We start from the raw sequence: 14,180 nt of genomic DNA, 5'->3' as shown, positions 1-14,180 counted from the left end.
GATATCATGGTTGGCATGGACACAGTGGGCAAAAGGATCTGTTTCTGTGCTGTGCTATTCTATATATGTCAGGCTGACAGTAACATAAACTTTCCTGGTTCGGTCTGTCCCTAACCCAGGAGCACCGATACCCTTTGGAGACTGTCATTTCTGACTGAAATGTAGCCCAGAGGTTGTGGTTCTTTCCCAGCCCCCCATGTGATTCTGCCTCATGCAGTTCCCAATGGATACAACAGATGAATGTGTGAGGAATCAACCTGTCCTGAGAGCATAATGTTTGTATTTTCCATTTGTCATTGGTCAGCCATGACTCAGTGATTAGCTTCATGAAGGTTATGACTTCAAATCTTTACTGAGCAAGCTTGCATATATAATCTAGAGTAGCCTTTCTTCCAGTGTTGAGGACGGTCTGCACTACTGGGGATACTTCTTTTCAAAGTGCTGTCAAACCAAGCAGGGATCCTACCATGACTATTGTAAGGGAGCTATGTGGCCAACTCCTGCTCTTACTCCTTGTGTTTCTGTGCCAGTGCAGGTGACTCCTGGCCAATGCAGCTCTTCCAAGAACCGTCTCCAAAAGAAATACATTCTGGCCCTCTGATGAAGGGTCTAGGCCTGAAACGTCAGCTTTCCTGCTCCTCTGATGCTGCCTGGCCTGCTGTGTTCATCCAGCTCCACCCTTTGTTATCTCGGATTCTCCAGCATCTGCAGTTCCCGTTATCTCGGATCACATTCTGGTCATTGTAGTTTACCAGGCCCTGCTGTAGTCAAATTGGCTTCCGTTCTTCTGGCATTACACTGGCAGATATGACATCCCATAGACCTAGGCTGGGCTTGAAACCGGGACAGTAGCTATGTGTGTTTTTTTCTCTCTCTAAACTGAAAATTTGGAGCATCGCAATGCTGGAAGAAAAGTAAAGCTTACATTTGCATAGTGGCTTTTCATGGTGCCAAGATATCGCAAAGCTGTCCAGAGGTTTAGGGTAAAAGTTCGGCACAACATCGAGGGCTGAAGGGCCAGTACTGTGCTGTACTGTTCTATGTTCGATAATCAGTCAGCTGCTTCTGAACTAGAACATAGAACATTACAGCACAGTACAGGCCCTTCAGCCCTCGATGTTGTGCCGACCTGTCATACTGATCTCAAGCCCATCTAACCTACACTATTCCATGTACGTCCATATGCTTATCCAATGACAACTTAAATGTACCTAAAGTTGGCAAATCTACTACCGTTGCAGGCAAAGCGTTCCATTCCCTTACTAGTCTCTGAATAAAGAAACTACCTCTGATATCTGTCCTATATCTTTCACCCCTCAATTTAAAGCTATCAACTGTAAATAAATAAAGGCACCGCAGCCCTCCCATACCATGGGGCTGCTCTCAGATTGGACAGAGGGAGAGGTTGGTTAGCTGTGTTGGCTGGACAGCTAGTTTGCAATATAAACTGGTGCGAACAGCATGGGATCATTTCGCACACTCACTTGGGTTACTGTGAGTGTCCCATCTTCTATGCCTTGCCCCTCAGCTGAGGTGTAGTGACCCTTATGGTAAGCAACCCTTTGCCACTCCCCAGTTATCCCGCTCTAATGAACGAAGAGTAACTATGACTGTGGTGACTTTGGAAGTGTAGTGAATGTAGGAAATGCAGCCTCACAGCAAACTTGTGGCTTTAAAAAGGGGATATGCTTTTGTGGTGTTAATTGAGAGATAAGTATTGCCTGGGACATTGTGGATAGATTCTCCTCCCCGACTTTTCAAAGAAAGAGTGTAAGAAGATGATTTGCACCCATCCACTCAGTGTGATGGGACTCAGTTGAAGGCCTCATGTCAAAGACTGCCTCACTGGGAGTGCCAGGCTGTCCCAGGAGTGCCACCTGAACACACAGCCTCCTGATGAGGACACAGGGCTACAGCCCACTCAGAGACAAGTGATAGCAAGCCAACAATAAAAGAGAAACAAAGCTTGGAAGAGAGAATTGGCAGAAATCGGATCGTAGAATTATGGAATAAAAACCGAACAGCATCTGTAAATCAGGAACAAAAACTGAATTTGCTGAGAAAGCGCGTCATCTATGAAGAAAAAGTCAGAGTTGACGTTTTGGGTTCAGTAACCCTTCCTCAGAACTGATGGTGGCTGGGAAAACGTCAGTTTATGTTCAGAGCATAGGGAGGGGAAGTTTGGTTGGGAGTAAATGATAGGATAGGTAGAATTGTGGAATTATTAGCTATAACTGCACAGGATTTCACTGTTAGTCCGTGCCTACAGCAATCTAGTTCATCTGTCCCCTCTCTATCCCAGTAGTTTTCTCCTTCAGGCATTTATTCAATTGATTGATAAGGCTGCTATTGAATCTACATCCATCACTCCATCTGGACAGGCTGTTCAAAATCTAATATTTTGTTGCATGAGAAAGTTTTTTTTCTTGTGTCACCTCCGGTTCATTTCCAATTAATCATTCTAACTCTGTGACCTCGGGTTGTTTTTTTTATTCAATGACGAGATGTCCATGTACACAGATCCTTGAAAGTTGCCACCCAGGTTGACAGGGCTGTTAAGAAGGCATACAGTGTTTTAGCTTTTATTAATAGAGGGATCGAGTTCCGGAGCCAAGAGGTTATGCTGCAGCTGTACAAAACTCTGGTGCGGCCGCACTTGGAGTATTGTGTACAGCTCTGGTCACCGCATTATAAGAAGGATGTGGAAGCTTTGGAAAGGGTGCAGAGGAGATTTACTAGGATGTTGCCTGGTATGGAGGGAAGGTCTTATGAGGAAAGGCTGAGGGACTTGAGGCTGTTTTCATTAGAGAGAAGAAGGTTGAGAGGTGGCTTAATTGAAACATATAAAATAATCAGAGGGTTGTATAGGGTGGATAGGGAGAGCCTTTTTCCTAGGATGGTGACGGCGAGCACGAGGGGGCATAGCTTTAAATTGAGGGGTGAAAGATATAGGACAGATGTCAGAGGTAGTTTCTTTACTCAGAGAGTAGTAAGGGAATGGAACACTTTGCCTGCAACGGTAGTAGATTCGCCAACTTTAGGTACATTTAAGTCGCCATTGGATGAGCATATGGACGTACATGGAGTAGTGTAGGTTAGATGGGCTTCAGATCGGTATGACAGGTCAGAGGGCCGAAGGGCCTGTACTGTGCTGGAATGTTCTATGTTCTGTGTGGGAGTCACTGGCTGGCCTGTATTTATTCCCCATCCCTAGCTTCCACCGACGTGGTGATGAGCTGTTTCCTTGGACACAAAGCCATAACATATAGGAGCAGAATTAGGCCATTTGGCCCGTCAATGCTGCTCCACCATTTCATCGTGGCTGGTATTTTTCTCTACCCATTCTCCAGCCTTCTCCCCATATGCCTCAAGCTCCTTCCTAACCAAGATGCTATCAATCTCTGTCATAAATACGCTCAATGACTGGGCCTCTGGAACAATGAATTCCATGGATTAACCACCCTCTGGCTGAAGAAATTCCTCCTCATCTCAGTTCTGAAGGTTGTCCCTTCACTCTGAGGCTGTGCCTTCAGTCTCAGTCTCTCCTACCAGTGGAAACATCTTCTCCACAGCCGTTGTATCCAGGCCTTATGGTATTCTGTCACTTTCAATCAAAATCCACCCCTCCCTTTTAACCTCCATTGAGTACAGACTTAGAGCGCTCAACTGCTCCTCACAGGCAAACCCTTTATCCCCAGGATTGTTCTTGTAAACATCCTCTGGACCCTCTTCAAGTCCAGCACATCTTTCTTTAGATAAGGGGCCCAAGTTACTCAACAATATTCTAAATGTGGTCTGACCAAAGCCTTCTACATCCTCAGCAGTACATCCCTGCTCTTGTATTCCAGCTGTGCTGAAATGATTGCAAAAATAGCATTGCCTTCCTAACTGAAAACTGAATCTGCATTTTAACCTTAGGAGAATCCTGAACTAGGACTCCCAAGTCCCTTTGTATTTCAGATTTTCAAAGCCTTTCTCCATTTAGAAAATAGTTCATGCCTCAATTCTTCCTATCAATGTGCATAACCTCACACTTTCTCACAGTGTATTCTATCTGCCACTTCTTTGCTCACTCTCCTAGACTGTCCAAGCCCTTCTGCAGCCTTCCTGCTTCTTCAATGCTACCTATCCCTGCACCTAGCAAACTTAGCAACAAGGCCCTCAATCCCTTTCTCCAGATTGTTAATGTATAACGTGAATATTTGTGGTCCCGATCCTGACCCCTGTGGAACTTCACTAGTCACCAGCTGCCATCCTGAAAAGGACCCCAATCTCCCAACGCTCTCCCTTCTGCCAATCAGCCAATCTTCTATCCATGCCAGTGCCTTGCCCCTAATACCATCATAGTTAGCAGCCTCCTATGTGGCACCTTGTCAAAGGCCTTCTGGAAATCCAAATAGATCACATCCACTGGCTCTCCTCTGTCTAATTTGCTTTTTGCCTTCTCAGAGAATTCTAACAGATTTTTCAGATGGGACCTCCCTTGATGAAGCTGTCCTGACTCAGCCCTATTTTACTGAGCACTTCCAAGTACTCTGCAATCTCATCCTCTGAATAGCTGCCAATAACTGAGGTTAGGCTAAGCACCCTATGGTTTCCTGTCCTCTGCCTCCATATCTTCTTCAATAGAGGTGTTACATTAGCCATTTTCCAATCCTGTGGGACCCTTTCTGACTCCAGTGATTCCTGACAGATTACCACCAATACCTCCAAAAGCTCCTTTGCTGTCTCCTTCAGAACTCTGAGATGTAGTCCATCCAAACAGGGTGTTTTATCCACTTTCAGATCTTTCAGCTTCCCCAGCAGCTTCTCTTTAGTGATAATAGGAACTGCCGATGCTGGAGTCTGAGGTAACACAGGAGCTGGAGGAACACAGCAGGCCAGGCAGCATCAGAGAAGCAGGAAAGCTGACGCTTTAGGTCTGGACCCTTCTTCAGTGATATTCAGTGGTGGCTCCTACACACATTGCTGCCCCCTGACTCTCTTGAAGGTCTGGTATGAACCGCTCCAGTGTGGAAACAGGTCCTTCGGCCCAACAAGTCTACACCGATCCTTGGAGCATCCCATCCAGACCCATCTCATCTACATGTCCCTGAACAGTACGGGCAATTTAGCATGGCCAACCCACCTAACCTGCACATCTTTGGGCTGTGGGAGGAGACTGGAGCACCCGGAGGAAACACACGCAGACATGGGAAAATGTGCAAACTCCGCACAGGCAATTCCCTGAGTTTGGGATCGAACCCAGGTCCCTGGTGCTGTGAGGCAGCAGCGCTAACCACTGAGCCACCGTGCTGCCCTAAGCACCATGGTATGCTGCTGGCATCTTCCAGCATGAAGACTGATACAAAATGCACATTCAGTTTCTCTGCCATTTCTTTGTGAGACTATTCCAGCCTAATTTTCCAAGCAGTGGTAGCTCCTGAGGTTTAGATAAACTCAGGCTGGAATTAAGAAGGGAGTTCCTGGATTTTGACCCAGTGACAATGGAGGGTGCAGAGATCATTTTCATCTTGTGAACAAATTTTAAAATAGTCAATTCCCAAGGACCAAAGATTTCAGGTCACAGGCCTGTCATTTTCCCTTTCTTAAATTGAGGCCAGTTCCCTAAGGTGGAGATGAATGATTAGACATTCTATATCAGACAGAAGGTCCTCTCTCCCTGCCAGCTGGCTGCTATTTATTTTTCAACCAACAGTACACACCTAATTACCAGAGATCACCTGATTATCAAGGGGATCAAGGGTTACAGGGAGAAAGCAGGAGAATGGGGTTGAAGAACTTATCAGACATCATTGAATGGCGGAGCAGATTCGATGGGCCGAAAGGCCTAATTTCTGCTCCTGTGTCTGATGGCCTAAGCATTCGGGTCATTATTGGCGATTTCTAAAGAAGGGCCCCAACCCGAAACATTAACTTTCCTGCTCCTCTGATGCTGCCTGGCTGGCTGTGTTCCTCCAGCTCTGCACTGTGTTACCTCTGACCCCTGCATTGGCAGTGCTTTCTGGGTCATTATTGTGTTGCCATTTGTCTGAGATTACTGCAAGCCAATTGGCCATTGTGTTGCCCACAGTACAACATTGGGAGTACTTTGTCGGCAGTAAAATGTTTGGGAGCATTGTGAAAGGCAATTACAGGAATAAAAGCTTGTTCTTTCTCTGTTTCAAATCACAGGAAGAGTAATATGATATTTTCAGTGACACTTTCTCCCCATTTTTCTCATTACAGGTCACCGATGATCTTATAGTCTCCTCAGCTGAGTGTGCAAGCGATGATGAGGACCTCGATGAGTGTGAGCCCAGCTCAGGTGGGTTAGGTCAGTCCATTTTTGCTTGCTCCTTCTTTCACAAAACATGATTAACTGATAAAAGTCAAACAATAATTGCCGATTGAATCGGATAGCGGAATCCAAGCTTAAGGCATCGGGTCCCATTGACCAGTGTGGGGAAGGGAATTAAGGAGATCTGAAAGACAACGTTTACTGAGTGATGGAACTAAAAAATGGGAATTTTTAACAAAAGGAATAAGTTGTTTGATCTGCTAGTAACAAATTGGAATTGCTGCTCGGATTCCTCTTGGGACCCTCATCAGAATGAATGAAATATTTATGCTGGGGATAATGAAGATTTCACGTTAATCCTGCTAATTGTTCTCCTGTTCTTCAGTGATAACACACAGACCCATGGGACCTCTAGTGTGGTTAACATGGTATCGTTTTACACTAATTTTGCCACTGCCAGAGCTGAGCCCAGCTACAGATAGCCGAAATTAGTAATAGATCGGGACCGTGTTAATCTGACTGATGCCCCAAAATGTCTGCCGTCAGTCACATGATTGATAGCCCTCCTTGGAATGACCTCCTCCCCCTTTCTCTTTTGCTTTCCCACTACCAGTTACTTTTCCTGTTCACTGACGGAAACATTTTGACTATCACTGCCAGACAAACTAGTGATATTGAGCTGATTTATTGCAAATACTAGGCTTGTCCTTTATTTTTCATTTCTCTCTAACTCTCTGAAGGCTTGCCATGGGTTAGGCTATTGCAATAGAGAACAGATATCAAAGAATTTCTGTGTATGATTCTTTTTTAACCTAGAATAATTTTTTCAGGCTTACTTATATATTTAAATATGTGTATATGTACACATATGTATGATTGTACATATATTTATATATAATCAATAGCGCAGATATATAAAGAGATATTCAGCCAAAGATTTTTGTAGCAAAAATATTTTACTGGGCTCGCATTTGCTTCTTTTTTTAAAAAAAATCATATTTGGTACAGGATGACCAAACTCCTCTAAGACCTAAGATTCCCTAAGTTTTCCACATCTTTTTAATTTAATTTTTGGGGATTTTTTTTGGAAAAAAGTATTTTTTAAGAAAAAGTCAGATATCAGCAGTCCCTCACCATCAAATCATACGTTTACACAGAAATTCACTCCCTCATTTCTAACCCCAGCATCAGCAAACTTGAACAATTGCACGCAGTGTCGTTTTTCACTGTTAATGCATGCCCGGTTTTAGTTCAGTTTATGTTGTCGTTAAGCAACAGTTATCGCTGGCATTATTTGCTCCCACACTTCATCATGCACCGCATGTAATTTTGGTGGTATGACAAAATTTGTATATATATGCACATTATACATATATATATCATATCTTCATATATATTCTGTGAAAAGAATCAGAATTTTGAAATTTTTGGAAGCAGTTTCTTTTTCATTTTTAATAATTAAGCTTTTTTTTCAATTGAACTTTTTAATGCAAAAAAAGTACATTTTTATTTTCCTTTCAAAGGCAACAAAATCCTTTCTTGCCATCGAACTAGGCAGAATGAGTGGGGACTACCACCCTGGGCTGCCAAAGAAAGTTGTGTATGAAAGACTAAAAATTGAATTCAGCAGAAAGTTGATAACCAATCCCTCGCCAACCCCGTCTCTTCCCCTTCCCTCTCTTTACCTCTTCCTCGCTGTCACTACTCTGTCTAGCCTCTATGTTTATCTCGATTCCCTCCAAATATCTCTATTTGTGCGGAATAATAACTTACTTTCTGTTAAAGAGAATGCAGATGGCATAAAAAGAATTTTATTGTCAGGAAACATTGTTACTTGCCAAACAATTACAAAGTCATGTTTAATCTCGTGAAAAAAAAAATTCATCGTTGGCACATCGCACCAGTTGTTCCTTTGCCGAATCCAAAACCCCACCCTCTTCATAACTCTGTAATCAGTGCATGGACTGTGATAGGGGCCATTGCTGTAACTCATAGCGAGCTGTTGGGTGTCAGTCATACAGCCTGCTGTGTTTGCTCGGAGAATCGTTTGTTTTATTTTGGTGTCTGTGTGGCCACAGCCCAGTAGCTGCCGCCTATCCACCTGCTCCCGTTTATTTTAAATTCCCATTTGGGAAAATAGTGATGTCCCTGGTTTGTTGCCATGGTTTTTACTGTTCTCGATGTCGTGATGTCATGTGATTCTGTTCTCTGTTTTTGTAGAAATTTGTTAAAACGTTCCCCCTCTTCTTGCCCCAGACCCTGCAATCCTACCTTGTCCCCTCTCCCAAGTCTTTCTTCGAGAGAAAAGTAAATTCCCAAAAGAGCAAAAGGCAAAGAAAAAGCTTTGTTTTTGGAAAGTGGCTGCACTGGTTTTCTGACTGCTTTTCCAATCTTTCAACTCTTCCCAATTGGAAAAAGCTTGAGATGTCAATGCTACCAGATGCTGTACTGTGACAAATTGGCACATATATGATGATGGAAATCAAAGTGGCAGGCAAATGCCCTTCCTCTCTGTGCGCTACTAGATTTCAGGAATGCTGGGAACTTGTAGCTGCATTTATGTGAAGTTGTATCTCTTTTTCAGCTCTGTAACTTCACACTACAATGTTCTTGAGTAGCAGACAAAATAATTTCGCTCCTATTTGTTAGTCTGCCTGTAAGCAGCAAATCTCAAAATCTAATGGATGTATTTCAACAAACGTTAGCACGTAGATAAGATATGGCTCAGGGAAAAATCAATTAGTCTTTGTGGAACATTCAGATCCAGATGCTGGAACTTTTTAAAGAATTCTTTAATATAAGGAGATAGGACAATTTGATGTTTTCTTTGGATATTTCGTTTTGTTTAGAACGTGTTTGTTTTATAATTTTGTGGATTGTGCCAGCTGTTAATGTGGCATTTTCAAAATGTGAGCAGAGTTTTCAGAGGAGGTTGTTGGACATAAACCTCATTGAAGCCTCCTCGGTGAGGTGGAAGTTCTTCTTATTTTGACATTTTATTTTTCTCCCAGATGTTTAGTTGCGAAGAACTCAACCAGACAAGGCATCTTAAGGGAAGAGTTGGAAGAGTTGTATAATTGTAATAATGTTAATATTGTGTTAGCGTGTTATGGTGATGGCATGAGGTCTACATGGTGCACTCTCACTTGTTAAGTTTTGCAATAGGGAGTTTGTGGGGAGTGGGCGAGAGGTTGAGGGTAATGTAATTACCACTGATTGGATTTGAGACCAGTAAAACTGGATCTTTACTTCTTTCACTCATGCCTGTGGGTATTGTCGGTTATACCAGTATTTATTAGCTGTCCCTAATGGCCCAGAGGCTGTTGCTGTGAGTCTGGAGTCACATGTAGACCAGACTGGATAAAGACACTAGTGAACCAGATGGGATTTCATGATAATTGACAGGGGTCATCTTGTCATCATTAGACTTTTAATTCCTGTTTTTTTTAATAATTATTGTGGCTTGAACTATTGAATTCAAATTTCACCATCTGCCATGGTAGGATTCGAACCCAGATCTCCAGAACGTTGCTGAGTCTCTGAATCTCCGAACAATATTGCTTAAGTTATTGCTCCCCTCTTGGGAGGATGGAGGAAAGATTGCTGATGTGATGATTTGTTTCAATTGTGTGGCACCTTAAGTATAGCCTGGTGAAAAAAATAGAAAATATGCAGCCCCTTTCACAACCTCAGGATGCTTTAAAACCAATGCAGCATTTTTGATGCATGGTTATTGTTATAATGTGGGAAACAGATATAGCTGTTGGGACTGAGATAGGTTTAGATGCATGACCGACTCCATTTTCATCGGGATGAGCTGAGTGCCCTACATCTGGCCGCACATTCCATGTGATTTTGTGTATTGGACTGGCTCTGATCCAAGACCTCCCCAGCCATGACAATGGAGGCTCAGACTGTACCTTTCCCAGAGTAAACATCGTGAGCAAACAGCACCTCAAAATGACAGTGGGCTTAATTGAACACCGAGGGCTCACCATTACCTTGCATGGAAAATATAAATGGAAGACAGATAATAATTATTGACTAACTGTCTTTTTCTCTGGAGGCAGCCACATACAACTGGGAGAAAGAAATCCAATGATACAGAAACAGGCCATTCAGCCTATAGTGTTTTTGCCAGTTTTATGCTCCACCTGAACCTCCTTCTTCATTTCTCCCAACCAAAGAACAAAGAACAAAGAAAATTACAGCACAGGAACAGGCCCTTCGGCCCTCCAAGCCTGCGTTGATCAAGACCCTCTGTCTAAGCCTGTCATCTATTTTCTAAGGGTCTGCATCCATTCGCTCCCTGCCCATCCATCTATCCATCCAGATACATCTTAAAAGACACTAATGTGTCTGTGTCTACCACCTCCGCTGGCAATGCATTCCAGGCACCCAACACCCTCTGCGTAAAGAACTTTCCACGCATATCTCCCTTAAACTTTCCTCCTCTCACTTTGAACTCATGACCCCTAGTAATTGAGTCCCCCACTCTGGGAAATATTTTGCCTATTCGTTTCTCTCCCATATGTTTAATTAGCTTCTTCTTGAGTGTTAAATGCATCAACCAGTGCCACATGTAGTAGGTTCCACATTCTAACCACTGTCAGAATATGTGGTTCTCTTGCACTCCCTGTTATGATTTATTTGAGTCTCCGGTATTTCTGATCCTCAGTTCCAGTCATGGAGTCATAGAGTCATACTGCATGGAATCAGATCTTCAATCCAACCAGTCCATGCCGACCATAATCCCAAACTTAACTAGCCCCACCTGCCTGCGCTTGGCCGATATCCCTCCAAACATTTCTTGTTCATGTACTTATCTAAATGTCTTTTAAATGTTATAACTGCACCCACATCCACCATTCCCTCCAGAAGTTCATTCCACATACAAACCACTCTCTGTGTAAAAAAATTGCCTTTTGTGTCTTGTTTAAATCATTCTCCTCACGCCTTAAGAATATGCCCCCTAGTCTTGAAATCCCCAACTCTAGGGAAAAGACCCCTGCCATTCACCTTGTCTATACTCCTCATTATTTTATAAGCCTCTGTAAGGTCGCCTCTCGACCCCCTAGGCTCCAGAGAAAAAACGTCCCAGCCTATTCGGCCTTTCCTTATAATTCACACTCTCTATCAAGCGAGCACAAAAGTAGGGAATAAAAAACAATCAAACATATAAACCTATTGCAATCGGAAGTATCACCTCATGCCTAGCCTGATGGAGTGAGAGGCAGAGGAGTGGGAGCATGAAGCCATTTGCTAAAGTAAGAAGGGACTAATGCAAGATATAATGATAGAATGCAGCATTACAGGTGTCTGTCCCTATGCTAACCAGTGCTGAGTATCCCTGAAGTCTCTTCTTATGTTTGCTCAAGATTCTCAGTCAATGAGTTCCCTCCAGCGTGTATATGCTTATACTTAATAATTCAATTGACATGACATTAACAGGCAGGAGACTCATACGGAGAATAAATACAGGCTGAAAGGGCTGTTTCTGTCGTGTATATCCTGTGTTGACTAAAGTATGTCCTCTAGCCGCTCTGTCATGCTGTGGTTTTACAGCATCAGATGAGAATGAATTGGGTCACTGAATGTTGCTCGCTAATTGGTCTGTATATCAACAAACAATTTGGACACAGCAGTTAATTTGTGTTGGAGAAGTAAGCTACATGGTATTCCACTTGAAAAGGCGACTGATGTCCCTCATCTTTACTTGTTAAATATATAACTATTCACTCCCCTTCTCTCTTGGGGAGACAACATAGCCACCAGCTCATTGTAGCAGCCAGATAACAGGGAGAGCGCGATCGGCTGATTGATACACCTTGTGATTTGTGTTGAGGGCTCTGCTGCGCTGGGGTGTTCTTCTGAGATGCTCTCACGTATTTTCCTTTAGCTTTTGTGTTTCATTCTGATTCATTCTCCCCTTCCCCAGACTTGATGATTGCCTCTTGCAATCTGATTATCGTGAACAGTTTTTCAGTTGGTAATTAGGGCAAATCTCACTCCCAAAAGCACCAGAAAACAACACAAATAAGCTCCTTTGTACTTTCGTTAAGCATAGAACCACAGAAAACAGAGACAGCTGAAGGCCATTCAGTCCACTCCACCACTCAATATGATTGATTATCATCTAACTCAGTCCCCTGTCCCTGCATTCTCCCCACACCCTTTGATCCCTTCAGCCCAAAGAGCTATCTCTAACTCCACCTTGAGAACATTCAACGTTTTGGCCTCAAACACTTCCTGTGACAGAGAACTCCATAGGCCCACCACTCTCTGGCTGAAGAGTTTCTCCTCGTCTCAGCCCTAAATGATCTACCCCGTATCCTTGAACTGTGACCCCTCGTTCTGAATTCTCTGGTCATTGGGAACATACTTCCTGCACTTGCCCACTCTAGCCCTGGCAGAATGTTAATGATTTCTATCAGATCATTAGAACACTGCAGGCCCATCAAGTCTACACCAACCCTCTGAAAAGGGTCCATCCCAGACCCAGCAACCCACCTATCCCTGTAATCCTGTAGTTCCCATGGCTGACCCACCTAACGTGCGCATCTTTGGGCTACTAGAGGAAACCCACACAGTCATGGGGAGAACATGCACATTCTACTCATACATTGACTTAAGGCCGGAGTCGACCCCGGGTCCCTGGCATTGTCAGGCAGCCGCGCTGATGACTGAGCCACTGTGCCACCCTCATTTCCCCTCATTCTTCTAAATTCCAATGAACATAGCCCTAACCGATGCCATAAGTCAATCTGCCATTCCGATATGGCTTAAACCCAGTATTAAACCAAAATCTAGTCTTGCTACACCCAGCTCCCACTGAACAAAGTTATCAAGAGAGGCAGCTGAATGATGGAAGTGGATGACCACAGCAGATTTTTGCTTGCTAATCTTTGGAGATGGGTGAATGTGTTGTAATAGAGATTTTTCTCCATTGTTTGAATCGACATTGGAGGTTTTTATTTCTTTATTCATGGGCCTGTGTATTTGCTGGTTCAGCCAGCATTGATTCCTGATACTTAATAGCAGTTAACAGTCAACATATAGGGCAGACCAGTACGGAAAGTCAATTTCCTGTCCTGAAGGACAGTGGTGAACCAAATGGAGTTTTTTTTAATGACATCCATCAGTGGTTACCTGGTCACCATTAGGCTAGCATTTTTTTGGAATTCAAATTTCACCATCTGATATCTGTGGGATTCAGACAGCTATCCCCAGAACATTAGCATGAAGGCCTGGATTGTGATTTCAGTTACATTACCGCCACCTCCTTCTCTTCCTGTATAAATAATGGTACTTCGGAGAATTGACTCCTGAAAATTGGCCGATTCCTAGAATGAAAGGGTTGTCTCATGAGGAAATGTTGAGCAGCTTGGGCCTGGGCACATTTGGAACTTAGAATATTGCATGTTTCAATAAATTTGTAAGTCACCTCAATGGAGTGAATGCTGGTATGGTGTTCCCCTTGCGGGATTATCTAAAATCTAGAACCGAAGGCATGGTTTCAAGATAAACAAGGGAGATGGGGAGGCATTTCTTCTCTCAGAGTGTCAACAGGTCTTTAGAATTCTCTATCCCACTTATCCCATTCAACATCTATCCCATTTACAGGCACAGTCCATTGAATGCTTCAAGACTTCTACTGTCATCCTAACAAAGATAGCTGCCACCTGCTTATGGGTGTAAAATCCCTCAGATCTGAAATTCAGGATGAGATGCGCAATGCCCACCAGTTTGCAGGATATTCCACACATTTGCCCTGCTGAACACACAGCTTGCTTCTGTTTTAGGTAACTCAGAAATAACTGAGCCATCCTGTTCATCATGTCCACAGGAAGTCCCCAATGAACCATTCAGTCAAAACCCTCAATGACGAAATGTATTCTCC

At 43.4% G+C, this 14,180-nt stretch overlaps 1 protein-coding gene across 32 annotated transcripts in view; it reads left to right on the top strand.

The window, feature by feature from the left end:
* Positions 1-14,180, top strand: part of nrxn3a (neurexin 3a) — a 2,036,587-nt gene that overhangs the window by 1,879,886 nt on the left and 142,521 nt on the right. For 17 of the 32 annotated variants that reach the window (XR_009446221.1, XR_009446220.1, XM_059649000.1 and 14 more), the window contains one exon: positions 6,229-6,307. Coding sequence is in view for 28 of the 32 variants with exons in the window: in XM_059649000.1 (XP_059504983.1) it covers positions 6,229-6,307 (79 nt within the window). In the remaining 4 variants the exon portion in view is untranslated. Of the gene's footprint in view, positions 1-6,228; positions 6,317-14,180 lie in introns of all 32 variants that reach the window. The other 15 variants (XR_007248249.2, XR_009446219.1, XM_059648989.1 and 12 more) reach the window with 1 other exon arrangement.

This window comes from Stegostoma tigrinum, chromosome 10 (genome assembly GCF_030684315.1).
Source record: "Stegostoma tigrinum isolate sSteTig4 chromosome 10, sSteTig4.hap1, whole genome shotgun sequence".
Lineage (NCBI taxonomy): Eukaryota > Metazoa > Chordata > Chondrichthyes > Orectolobiformes > Stegostomatidae > Stegostoma > Stegostoma tigrinum.
Note: the sequence above shows the minus strand (reverse complement) of the source record. Positions and strands in the feature narration are given on the sequence as shown.